This window comes from Chiloscyllium plagiosum, chromosome 20 (assembly GCF_004010195.1).
Source record: "Chiloscyllium plagiosum isolate BGI_BamShark_2017 chromosome 20, ASM401019v2, whole genome shotgun sequence".
Taxonomy (NCBI): Eukaryota; Metazoa; Chordata; class Chondrichthyes; order Orectolobiformes; family Hemiscylliidae; genus Chiloscyllium; species Chiloscyllium plagiosum.
The window spans coordinates 60,420,554-60,433,381 of record NC_057729.1 but is presented as its reverse complement, the minus strand read 5'-3'; the positions used below and the strand labels follow the sequence as shown (position 1 = coordinate 60,433,381).

Here is a 12,828-nt window from a genome sequence, read left to right as displayed (position 1 = left end):
AGTCGTGAGTTCATGGAATGCGCTGCCAGTAGCAGTGGTGGACTCTCCTTCTTTATGGGCATTTAAACGGGCATTGGATAGGCATATGGAGGATAGTGGGCTAGTGTAGGTTAGGTGGGCTTGGATCGGCGCAACATCGAGGGCCAAAGGGCCTGTACTGCGCTGTATTCTTCTATGTTCTATGATCTGGGCTGGTCTGGTCTGGTCTGTGCTGGTTTGGGCTGGTCTGGTCTGGTCTGGGCTGTGCTGCTCTGGTCTGGTCTGGGCTTAGCTGGTCTGGTCTGGTCTGGGCTGGTCTGGTCTGGTCTGGTCTGGGCTGGGCTGGGCTGGTCTGGTCTGGTCTGGTCTGGGCTGGGCTCGTCTAGTCTGGTCTGGTCTGGGCTGGTCCGGTCTGGTCTGGTCTGTTGTGGTCTGGTCTGGGCTGTCTGGTCTGGTCTCATCTGGACTGGTCTGGGCTGGTCTGCTCTGGTCTGGGCTGGGCTGGGCTGGTCTGGGCTGGGCTGGTCTGGGCTGGGCTGGGCTGGGCTGGTCTGGTCTGGTCTGGGCTGGGTTGGTCTGGTCTGGGTTGGTCTGGTCTGGAGTGGGCTAGTCTGGTCTGGTCAGGGCTGTGCTGCTCTGGGCCTATTTGGTCTGGTCTGGGCTGGGCTGGTCTGGTCTGGTCTGGGATGGTCTGGGCTGGGCTGGGCTGGTCTGGTCTGGTCTGGGCTGGGCTGGTCTAGTCTGGTCTGGTCTGGGCTGGTCTGGTCTGGTCTGGTCTGGTCTGGTGTGGTCTGGTCTGGGCTGGTCTGGTCTCATCTGGACTGGGCTGGGCTGGTCTGGGCTGGGCTGGTCTGGGCTGGTCTGGTCTGGTCTGGGCTGGGTTGGTCTGGTCTGGACTGGGTTGGTCTGGTCTGGAGTGGGCTAGTCTGGTCTGGTGTGGTCTGGTCTGGTCTCATCTGGACTGGGCTGGGCTGGTCTGCTCTGGTCTGGGCTGGGCTGGTCTGGTCTGGTCTGGGTTGGTCTGGTCTGGACTGGGTTGGTCTGGTCTGGAGTGGGCTGGGCTGGTCTTGGCTGGGCTGGACTGGGCTGGTTTGGGCTGGGTTGGGCTGGCCTGGGCTTGGCTGGGCTGGTCTGGTCTGGGCTGTTCTGGGCTGGTCTGGACTGGGCTGGGTTGGGCTGGCCTGGGCTTGGCTGGGCTGGGCTGGACTGAGCTGGTCTGTGCTGGTCTGTGCTGGTCTGGGCTGGTCTGGGCTGGGCTGGTCTGGGCTGGGCTGGACTGGGCTGGGTTGGGCTGGGCTGGGCTGGCCTGGGCTTGGCTGGGCTGGGCTGGTCTACGCTGGTCTGAAGCCGATCCCCCAGTTGTCAGCCTCATCATTTTGGGGCCTCCGTTGTCACAACAGACTGACCACCCTATCCCCCATCCCCCATCCCCCATCTGACAGTGACCCCCATCCCCCCAGCCCCTTAAACTGCTCTGGGGTGAATGTGTAATTACCAGCTTTAATGAAGTGCCTGCCAATATGTGAACTACTACTCAACTAACATTTGATACCACAGTTATTTTACATTCCCTCGACATGGAGCTGTTTTCCATGTCTGTGCTGACCATTTCACTGCAGGTTGCTGGTGCTGGAACTCCAGTGAAGGAATAAATGTATGGAATAAAAGTGGATAAATGTATGGTTATCCACTTTGGTGGCAAGAACAGGAAGACAGATTACTACCTAAATGGAATCAATTTAGGTAAAGGGGCAGTACAAAGAGATCTGGGTGTTCTTGTACACCAGTCAATGAAGGTAAGCATGCAGGTACAGCAGGTAGTGAAGAAAGCTAATAGCATGCTGGCCTTCATAACAAGAGGAATTGAGTATAGAAGCAAAGGACTATGAAAGGATTGGACACTCTGGCAGTAGGAAACATGTTTCCGCTGATGGGTGTGTGCCGAACTAGAGGACACAGCTTAAAAATACAGGGTAGATCATTTAGGATAGAGCTCAGGAGAAACTTCTTCACCCAGAGAGTGAAGGCCCAGTCTCTGGATTCATTTAAGAAAGAGTTGGATAGAGCTCTCGGGGATTGTGGAATCAAGGGTTATGGAGATAAGGCAGGAACAGGATACTGATTAAGGATGATCAGCCATGATCATATTGAATGGTGGTGCAGGCTCGAAGGGCAGAATGGCCTACTCCTGCACCTATTGTCTATTGAAAGTTTGAAAATAAAATTCCAAAGCACAGAAATTATTAAACTAGTATTTACAAGAATGATTCTAGGAATGAGGAAATTCAACAGTGAGGATTGATTGTTGGGGAAAAGGCTGACAGGGGATTTGATAGAGATTTTAAAAGTCATGAGTGGATTAAGCTGTCAGAGGAAGTGGTGGAGGCTGGTACAATTACAGCATTTAAAAGGCATCTGGATGGGGATATGAATAGGAAGGGTTTGGAGGGGTATGGGCAAGTGTTGGCAATTGGGACCAAAGGGTCTGTTTCCGTGCTGTATGACTGAATAGTTAAGGAGAAACTGTTCCCACTTGTAAAAGGAACAAGGAGGAGAGGACACAAGATGCAAAATGAGGAAAAAGACCACTTGCATTTAGCGAGTAGTTAAAGTCTGGGATATACTGCCTGGAAATGTGGTGGAGGCAGGTTCAATGGAGACATTCAAGAGGCTATTGGATGGTTATTTAGATTAGATTACTTACAGTGTGGAAACAGGCTCTTCGGCCCAACAAGTCCACACTGAAAAGCAACCCACCCAGACTCATTCCCCTACATCTAACTCTACGGGCAATTTAGCATGGCCAACCCACCCTAACCTGCACATTTTTGGACTGTGGGAGGAAACCGGAGCACCCGGAGGAAACCCACACAGACACGGGGAGAACGTGCAAACTCCACATAGTCAGTCACCTGAGGCAGGAGTTGAACCTGGGTCTCTGGCGCTGTGAGGCAGCAGTGCTAACCACTGTGCCACCGTGCCACCCATTTGGAGAGTGATAGTTTGCAAAGGTATATGAGAAAGGCAGGAATTGACACTGAGTAATGATGCTGGTTTGAAATGCCATTTTAGGTTCAATGGGCCAAATGGCCTCCTGTGTTGTAACAATTCTGTATTCAATTTTCCAATATAGAGGCATCAGAGAAGGTAGAGAAAAGATTAAGAAAGCTGACACCTGAGCTAACACCATGATAAATAACAGCAATACAGAGAAGCACAAGACTAGGATTTATCTTCAGAGAGGACAGGATTGAGGAGTAACTTCATTCAGATTCAGGAAGGGACCAAGTAGAGAAGATGTTTTCTTTTGTGGGTGAGACCAGAACGAGGGCTATATAAAAATAAGACAGACAGCGGCAAATCCAGGTGGGAATTCGGGAGGAAGCTATTCCCCAGGGAGTGGGGAGAATGTGGAACTCATTCCTGTAGGCTTGTGTAGTGTTGATAATTTAACAGTAAACTGGATAAACCTGAGGAGGAGAGACGATAATTCCATTAGATATAGGAACAGAATTAGGCCATAAGGCCCAGTCAGTCTGCTCTGCCATTCGATTGTGGCTGATATGTTTCCTAACCCCATTCTCCTGCATGTTCCCCATAACCTTTGATCCCCTTACCAATTAAGAAACTATCTCAGTCTTAATTACCCTCAATGCAACTGAAAACAACCTTTCGTTTAAAGCCCTGTTCTCAGCCCTAGTTATTTGACTTGCCAGGACTCTGCTCCCCATATGATTCAGATGGAGCCCGTCCTATCAGAACAGGCCCCTCCTTCCCCAGTACTTCAAACCCATTTCTCCCACACCAATCTTTGAGCCACACATTTGCCCCTTTAATCTTGTTGACCCTGTGCCAATTTGTTTGGGGTGCAGGTAGTAACCCAGCAACAATTATCTTTCTGGTTTGGATTTTTAATTTAGTCTGAGCTGCTCATATTTCCTCAGCAGAATCTTTTTCCTCTTCCTGCCAATATCATTGGTACCTACATGGTCCACAACTAGATCTTCCCCCTCCCACTCCAAGATCCTCTGCAGCCCAGATCAGATATCCTGAACCCGGGCACTAAGTAGGCAGCACAGCGTTTGGGACTCTCGATGCTGGCCACAGTGAACAGTGCCTATTCCCCTGACTATACTCTCCCTGATCACAAAATCATTTCTCTTTTCTCCCATCTCTTGAATGACTCCCTGTATGTTGTTGCTACGGTCAGTTTGTTCATCCTCCCTGCAGCCCCTACTCTCACCCACACGGGGCAAGAATCTCAAACCTGTCAGACAAGCTCAAGAGCTGAGGCTCCTTCGGCATTACCTCCCGGATCCCTCTACCTGCTTGGCTGGTAGTCGCAGCCTCCTGTCCCTGATCACTGACTGGATTTGAGGTAGTTAATGTAAGGGATGTAACTGCCTCCTGAAACACAGCATCCAAGTAACTCTTCCCCCTCCCTGATGTGTGGCAGAGTTCGATGCTTAGACTGCAGCTCATGCACTTGGAGCCAGAGTTCCTCAGGCACTCAGCACTTATTCCAGATGTGGTCACTCTCAACCCCAATGGGGTTCACCATCTCTCACATCATGCAGTTGATCTGGCCTCCCTGTTTAATTATTTAGTTCCTAATTTGATTTTTAAAAATTTCATAGTGGCCTGTAAATATTTCCTCTATTTACCTTCACCGGAAAGTAACCTATCATCAATTGTCAAGTTAGCAGCTGTCCCCAACCAATGGGCTTCTGATTTTCCTGTGATGTCAGTGCTGGGCCCCAAACCTGAGCTTCAGTCTCTCTCGGGCTGTGTCTCACTCTGGATGTGATTGCTCCTTCCTGACCATACTGTGCTTGCACAGAGAAGAATCTGCTGATGGACAGAGATGACGTGCAGTGGGAGAATGCTCATGTAGGATACAGACAGCAGTATGTAGAAGATGGGCTGAATGGCCTGTTTCTGTGCTGGGAATTCTACACAGGTTTTTGTGAATCAAGGAACGTGTGGGCGCACCCTGTTCCTCAGCAGTGAACCCGCTGAGTTAGCTTTGAGCAGGAAGGAAGTGAGACTGTTTACTGATTACGTTCCAATGGTTTTGGTCTTATATCTTCCGGCAACAATCTCCAATTCTCTGCTAACTGGTTTTTGCTGGAGCTTTTCTGCTATTCTCTGCCTCCGAAACCGTTTTGCCACAGTCTCAAGCTGGGTATTGAGGGGAGCAGCTCTCAGAGGTAGGAGGACGCATGGCTGCCTGTGGCTCCCTCTCTGAATCTGACTGGGGGAGTTTCTCAGGAGCTGCCTGTCACTGAGTAATGTGTCATTGAGCTTGGCTTTGTGTTACCACCATAACACAAATGTCCAGCCAGGACATGGATGTAACTTCTTTTGGCCGACTCTCAAATAGGGAGATCCAGCTGAGTTGTGTTATCACTGACTTAATCCAGTGACCCAAGGAAGGTTATGGGGACCCGGGTTCAAATCCCACCATGGCAGGTGAGATTCAGTAAAAATCTGGAATTAAGAGTCTAATGATGACACTGTTGATTGTTGGAAAAACCCATCTGGGTCACTAATATCCTTTCGGGAAGGAAACTGCCATCCTTACCCAGTCTGGCCTACATGGGACTGCAGACCCACAACGATGTGGTTGACTCTTTACTGCCCTCTGGGATGGGCAATAATCGCTGACCAGCAATGTTCTCGTTCTGTGAATGAATTTTAGAAAGTTTCCATCGCCCTTAATTTACAGGAGGGTCAGCAGGAACATTGAGAGTTCATTGTGTAAGAGAAGCTTTTCTACTACAGAGGAATATCTCCTTCGAGAGAGAGTGAGCGAGAGAGAGAGACAGAAGCTGTGCCTAAAAACTGTTTAGACAGTGTGAACTACCTGTCATTTATTGTTTTTGGCCAATAATAATGGTGCCCGATGGTTCACAGTGAGTTGTAGCAGCCTCTATTAGATAGTGAGGCAGGGTGGAGTAACACAGAAAGTACATTAAATAGCGGCTGAGGTGGAGTTTGATGCACAAAGACTGTTTCTAAGGTTACGAGATGTAATTGTTCTAAATAGGTACATTCTGAGATGGTCAGATTTGCTGCTAGCACAGCTGAGCTAGTATTGTATTGTCCGTGCCTCATTGCCCCAGAGATGATGATGGTGAGCTGCTTTCTTGATTCCTGCAGTCCTTGAGGTGCAGCCACACTGCTTTTTGGTGGCACTGGAACCTTGGTCCTAGAGGAATAAGTAGACCATTCTGCCCTTCGAGCCTGCTTTACTATTCATTTGAGATCATGGGCTATCTGAGTGGTTGAGGGAGCTCTGTTGGTGTTGAAACTGTGGTGAAATATTTCTCAGGCAGGAAGGAGAGTGACTTAGAGGGTGGTGTTTCCTTATTGTGAGCTAAATCATCACTTTGGTTAATGATCAAATTTGACTAAATTACTGTCTTATACGTTAAACATTTTCAGTTCAGAATGGTGTTGAAGGATGATAAAGACCATCGAAGGTCATGGTTTCCTCGGTATTGAGATGGATTTTAACACTGTCCACGCCTTCAAGACAAGCGGGAGCTGAAAGATTCTCAGCTGAGCTGCAACATGGCCTATAATTCAAGGAAGTTTTGCAAAAGGATAAAAGTTTTCCTTGTGATCTGTTGTTTTGTACTTCCGTTATACTTTATCTACAGTCACAGTCTGGTAAAGGAAGGAGCTCTGTGTGCAAACAAAGCCTGTAGCTGTGAGAGCTGTGTTTCAGACCGAGGTATCTCCCATTGGTTTGACGTGCGGTTTAACTCAAGTATTCAGCCACAATTGACCAGCAGCAATGAAAAGATCCCTCAGGACATCCTCCTGTGGTGGTTGGTAAGTCAATCCAGAATTGATTTTAAACACGGAATTTTTAAGCATGGAATTTTTAAACATGGAATTTTGTGGCCCATCCCTAACAATCCTTGAAAGTGTTGGTGTGGCACGATGCACTGTGCTCTGTGAAGCTGCTATAAAGGTAGTTCCAGGATTCTGACCCAGGGACAGTGAAGGGACAGTTGAATATTTCCGAGTCAGGATGGCGAGTGATCGGAGGGGATCTTGCAGGGAGTGATGCTCCCATTATTCTTGTCCTTTGGGATGGTAGTGCTTGTCAGTTTAATGGGCACCATTAGCATTTATCCTTTTTTCTATCTGTTACTGTCGGGGGGGGGGGGGGGGAAGGCTGAGAGCTCAGTGAAGCAATTATTGTGTTTTATTTTCAAATGAGGGACATTAAAGCAGGGAACGAAGTGTGTTCCCTTTTCTTGTGGTGCAGTGGTACTGCCTCTTCCTCTTTACCAGGAGGCCTGGGTGCAAGTCCCACCTACCTCAGAAGTGTGTGGTACCTTCTCTGAACAGGTTGGTTATAAAATAGAATAAAATGGCACGGTGGCTCAGTGGTTAGCAATGCTGCCTCACAGCACCAGGGTCCCAGGTTCGATTCCAGCCTCGGGGCGACTGCGTGTGTGGAGTTTCGCATTCTTCCCGTGTCTGCGTGGGTTTCCTCTGGGTGCTCCGGTTTCCTCCTCCAGTCCAAAAGATGTGCAGATCAGGTGAATTGGCCATGCTGAATTGCCCATATTGTAAGGTGCATTAGTCAGAGGGAAATTAGTCTGGGTGGGTTACTCTTCAGAGGGTCGGTGTGGACTTGTTGGGCCGAAGGGCCTGTTTCCACACTGTAGGGAATCTAATCTAAAACAAGTATGTTCCCTTTGCGGAGATTCCTATTTCTGGGTCATGTGCGCAGACACGAGAAATCCCAACTCCTCCAACTTGACTTTTCAGAAGAAGCTGCTGATGCTTTCTGGGTGGTAGTGGGGGGGGTGGGAGGGTTCATGGAGCTGATCTGGGGGTCAGATCGGGTGACACAGGAAGAGCTGTCAGTTACTGAGGAAGTCTGGGTGAAAAGTGAAATGACTTTCCACCATAAGTAAAAATCCAAATGAAAGAACAAAATATTCCTCCAGCCCTCACTCTCCCTCAATCCACTCACTCCCCTGACCCCTATGCCAGTTTAATGTGCCCCCCACAACATCTACTTGCCAACTCATTGGTGTATCCCTCAGGTACCCAACCATAGGAAAGGAATAAAGCTCTATTATTTAAAGTTCTTTGTTGGACACTATATTTTATTGACCAAAGCACTCTCATTGATTAAAATAAACACATATTTTGACAGGTCTCGATTACTTTCACAGTGCCTAAAATGTCTTGACAGGTCTTGACTTTTCGGTGCGTTTTGACAGGTGCTGCCGACACAAGCTTGATCCAGATTCTTATCCTAACCCCTGGCCAATGAGCTCCAGGCAATCAGGCTCCAATGTTGCCCACAAATTTCTGTCGTCACCAGTCATGGAGGTTTTCATTGCTCTAACCCCAGCCATTCCCTGATCCAGACAGAAGGCGTACGGCCTGTGTGGTTTTCTTGTTGTTGGTGTTTTAATGTTCTCTAGCACAAAGTGACACTCTCCTCAGAAGGCTTCTCCAACCCAAATGCTGAATTTTTGGATAAAGTACTGATTGATGGGAAATGGGACAGGGTTCTCTCTGTATCAGATTGCAATGTCTCAGAGTGTCAATGGTTCCATTTTAAATATAAAACTGATGAAGGCAAGGCCTCTGACAATTTCCTCACCATCTCCTGAAGACATGTGCTAGTGCAATGTTCCTCAAATTTATCACAGAATCATAGAATGTTACAGCACAGCAAGAGGCCATTCAGCCCATCATGTTTGCCCTAGTCCCAAGAAAGCTACCCAGCTAGTGCCACTCTCCAGCCCCACCTTCACAACCCCTCTGACTTCATCACTTCCAAATATACCTCCAGCTCCTTTTGAAACTTCTTGTAGAATCCTCCTCTCCCACTCTTCCAGGCAGCACGTTCCAAATCCTAACGATGTTTCTCCTCATCGTACCCCTATCAATCTTGAAGTTGTGACCCATTTATCACCCCTGGTTTTGGCAGCTCCATTGTGAGTGTAGGCAGTGGTTAGACTCGTGCTGTGCTAGTCTCTGACCATGGAATCCTCAATAACATTGGCTAACAGTAACAGTGTCGGGGGAGCAATCTCTGGGAGTGGACCAGTGGATGGTTTGTTGCAGGAGATGAGTTGGAGGCAACTGGGGGAAAGGAAAATGGAATGGATTAAGGTGGGTGCTTTAGTTTGCTTCCTATTCAGTTATGAAGGCACCACACTCAGTGGCAGGAATTCTTAACGTCAGTTCCTCAGGTCCAGGACGCCTAACCACTTGATCATATCCAGACAATTCTCTTCGATATTATCGGGGCTAACTGGATTTGGAATCAGATTTAATTCTGAGCAACCTTTTGTTGTTATTCAGTGTCCAGCTTTTTGTAAATTTCACAATTTGTATCATTTGAAAAACTGCTATTTCTGACTCTTGTTTTTGGGCTGGTCTCAGCCAATCAGCTGCTGAACCCTCAGATATTCTCTCGTTGCCTCCAGCCCAAACCTCTCCTGGTCATCTCCCCCACAGCCTCTTCTGTAACCTCCCACCAACCTGCATTCTCTCCCTGTGCTCATTGGCCTCTGTCAGCTTACAATCCCACATTACACTGACCTGACTCTAAACCATCCCCAATCCCACATCAGCTCCATTCCCTTTGACCCTGATCCTCCCCAGATCCACAATCTGACCCATGGTGACCCCTGATCCCAGCATTGATCTGCCCTGACTCTGGTCGCAACCTTTGACCTGCTCTGACCCTGATCCTACCCTTTGACCTGCGCTGACCCTGATGTTTTTCTAACAGCTGCAGTTGCTGTTTCTCTTCTCAGGGGTTACAGTCTCGGCACCCAAGGATGAGGATGATGTACAGCAGACTTTTCGAGACTATGCCGAAGTTTAATTCTGTAGAGAATAGCCGGTCCTGTCATTGTCGGAGATGTGCCATTGTTGGAAATTCTGGGAATCTCAAAGGATCAAGCTATGGGCAGTTGATTGACTCTCAGGACTATGTAATAAGGCAAGTTTTAAATTCTATCAGCAACACTTTTAACTCACTTTGTACAACAATAAGGTGACAGTGGCATTCCAAAAATTCCTAGCTCCATAACAAGAAAGGCACTTTCCTGATGTTTCCATTCCCCAGGGATTTTCAACATCTATGCCCTGGGTTAGCCTGAAGGCCAACTCAAACCTGGTGAAAACCCAGCATCGTTCTGAAATACTAAAGGGCAGGCAGCAGACTCCCCCGAATCTCCCAGCAGGCCAGAATGGGTTGCTGAAAGTGGAAGAGATGTTTTTGTTTAATTTTAAATTATTGTGGCTCATCTCTTCCTGACCCTGATAAATCCTCTGTCCTGGATTTGGCCCATTGAGCAGAAGGTTAATTGAATCCGCTTAGTCACATGTGCTAGGGTTGTAACCTCAGTGAAGAGGAACTGCTGAGCTCTTTCCTCAATTAAGTGGGTTTCTCATTAGTTTTTTTGCACAGATCATAAGTATTACTAAAATAAAGACACATTTTGTTGAGGCTTTTATCCTGCACTTATCAGGACATTTTGCAAGAATATCTATTCGAGGGGAAAACCAACATTACAACTGCATGAAAGGAGAATGCTGATTAGTTAGCAAGTGGAATCTGATTGTTAGAGGTGTTCGCAAAGAGAATACACTCATTAATACACTCATTGCTATTAGCTGCTGGACTTCAGAAAGGTTGAATCTGATTGGTTAAGACGATACCCTAAGAAATGAACTAGCGAATAGCGGTCATCTAGTTTGTTGAGTTGATACAGAAGCTGTGTATGTAAATAGGAGCAAGTTACGGCTGATGCTGGAATCTGTACAGAAACCAGTAAATGCTGGAGATCACAGCAGGTCAGGTAGCATCCGTGGAGAGTAAGCTAGCGTTTTGAATCGAGATGACTCTTCATCAGAGCTGAAGACTCAAAATGTTAGCTTGCTCTCTCTCCATGAGGGGTGCCTGATCCGTTGTGATCTTCAGCAGTTTTTGTTCTTTGTGTATGTAAGTGTTCTTTCTGTCTCAAAAGAACAGAACCCTGTTTCCAGTAGATGACAGCATGCTACACTGTGAACCTGACCGATGAGCCCAAATTGATTGTTAGTGTCATTTTTTACAAACTCCGATTACCCTGCGCATTTTGTCTGGACAAGGGGAAACGTGTTTTCAGCAAGACTGTGGGCTCCTTTGACAGCCCGTGAAATTGTTCATCTACTGAGTGGAATTCAGAATCTTCTGCTGAAGTGAATCAACCATCCATTAGCCACAAATAGTGCAGTGCGGTGATTTGAGTACATCATTATGAACTGTTACTGTCATAAAGTAGGTTATGCTCCATGCTGAACGTTATGGAATTTGGGATGTTAATAGGTAGTGAATCTCAAGTGCTGGCCAGTTATTATCCAGTTTACCTTAAACATTTTCACTGAATCCTACAGTGCAGATAGAGGTCATTGAGCCCAGCAAGTCTGTACCAACCCTCTGAAGAGCATCCCATGCCCCACCCTGTGACCCACTGTGGGGTTTTTCCCATGGCTAACCCACTTAGCATGCACAACCCTGGACAAAGTAGGACAATATGCCATGAATAATCCACCTAACATACATATCTTTGGTACGGTGAGAGGAAACCAGAGCAAACCCATGCAGACAGTCACCCGAGGCTGGAATTGAACGTGGGACCCTGGTACTGGGAGGCAGCAGTGCTAACCACTGAGCCACTGTGCCATTCCTTAAATTTTACTTAAATTATTCACCCTGCGATGATGAGTCTGTGGAATTTTTTGCCACAGAAAGGGATTGAGGTCAAAATATTGAATGCTTCCAAGAAAGAATCAGCTATCATTCTCAGGGCTTAAGAGATCAAAATGTATAGGGAGAAAGTGGGAACAGGGGACGGAGTTGGATGATCAGCCATGATGACATTAAATGGGGGAACAGACTCAAAGGGCTGAATGGTCAACTTCTGCACTATTTTCTGCGTTTCTGTGTTTTGATAGAGGATCGCTTTTGAATATGTGTGAATTAGTCCACAGCAGTAACATTTTGGTTTTTCTACTTAGAATGAACAGGGCAGTGACCAAGGGATATGAGTTGGATGTGGGCAAGAAAACCACCCACCACTTCATGTACCCAGAGAGTGCAAAGGACCTGGGAGCCAATGTTCATCTGGTACTGGTCCCATTTAAACCTCTGGACCTGCTGTGGTTAGACAATGTCCTGCTGAACAGAAACTTCTTTCTGTAAGTAAAGCATAACCTGAGAAGAACCTAACCCATGATCATGAAAGGATTCCTCAGTTAATTACTGCTGTTTGTGGGTGGGACTTGTCATCGCCATCTTCACTTAAATGAGGATGAATGTCATGGCTTTAAGTTTAAAAACAGATGAAGATAATGGAATGAAATGGCATCGATGGTAGAGTGGTTATGTCACAGGACGGCTAATCCCATAGCTGAAGCTGATGATCTGGGGAAACATTCATATCACACCATACAGCTGGGAATTTAACTTAGTTAACCAGAGAAAATGTAGAATTAAAAAAGACGAAACTCTGTGAGTGACCATTGAATTGCTGGTTTGTGTAAAAGGGCATAGGTTTAGGGTGGAAATGTGTTGCTGGAAAAGCGCAGCAGGTCAGACAGCATCCAGGGAACAGGAAAATCGACGTTTCGGGCATAAGCCCTTCTTCAGGAATGAGGAAAGTTTGTCCAGCAGGCTAAGATAAAAGGTAGGGAGGAGGGACTTGGGGGAGGGGCGTCGGATATGTGATAGGTGGAAAGAGGTCAAGGTGAGGGTGATAGGTCAGACTGGGGTGGGGTGGAGAGGTCAGGAAGAAGATTGCAGGTTAGGAA

At 47.2% G+C, this 12,828-nt stretch overlaps 1 protein-coding gene across 4 annotated transcripts in view; it reads left to right on the top strand.

The window, feature by feature from the left end:
• Window positions 1–4,759: 4,759 nt before the first annotated feature.
• LOC122560333 (CMP-N-acetylneuraminate-beta-galactosamide-alpha-2,3-sialyltransferase 2-like) overlaps window positions 4,760–12,828 on the top strand; it is a 27,479-nt gene continuing 19,410 nt past the window's right edge. For 2 of the 4 annotated variants that reach the window (XM_043710980.1, XM_043710977.1), the window contains exons 1-3: window positions 5,573–6,819; window positions 9,786–9,973; window positions 12,037–12,216. In XM_043710980.1, coding sequence (XP_043566915.1) covers window positions 6,556–6,819; window positions 9,786–9,973; window positions 12,037–12,216 — 632 coding nt within the window. In that variant the 5' untranslated portion in view covers window positions 5,573–6,555. The other 2 variants (XM_043710979.1, XM_043710978.1) reach the window with 2 other exon arrangements.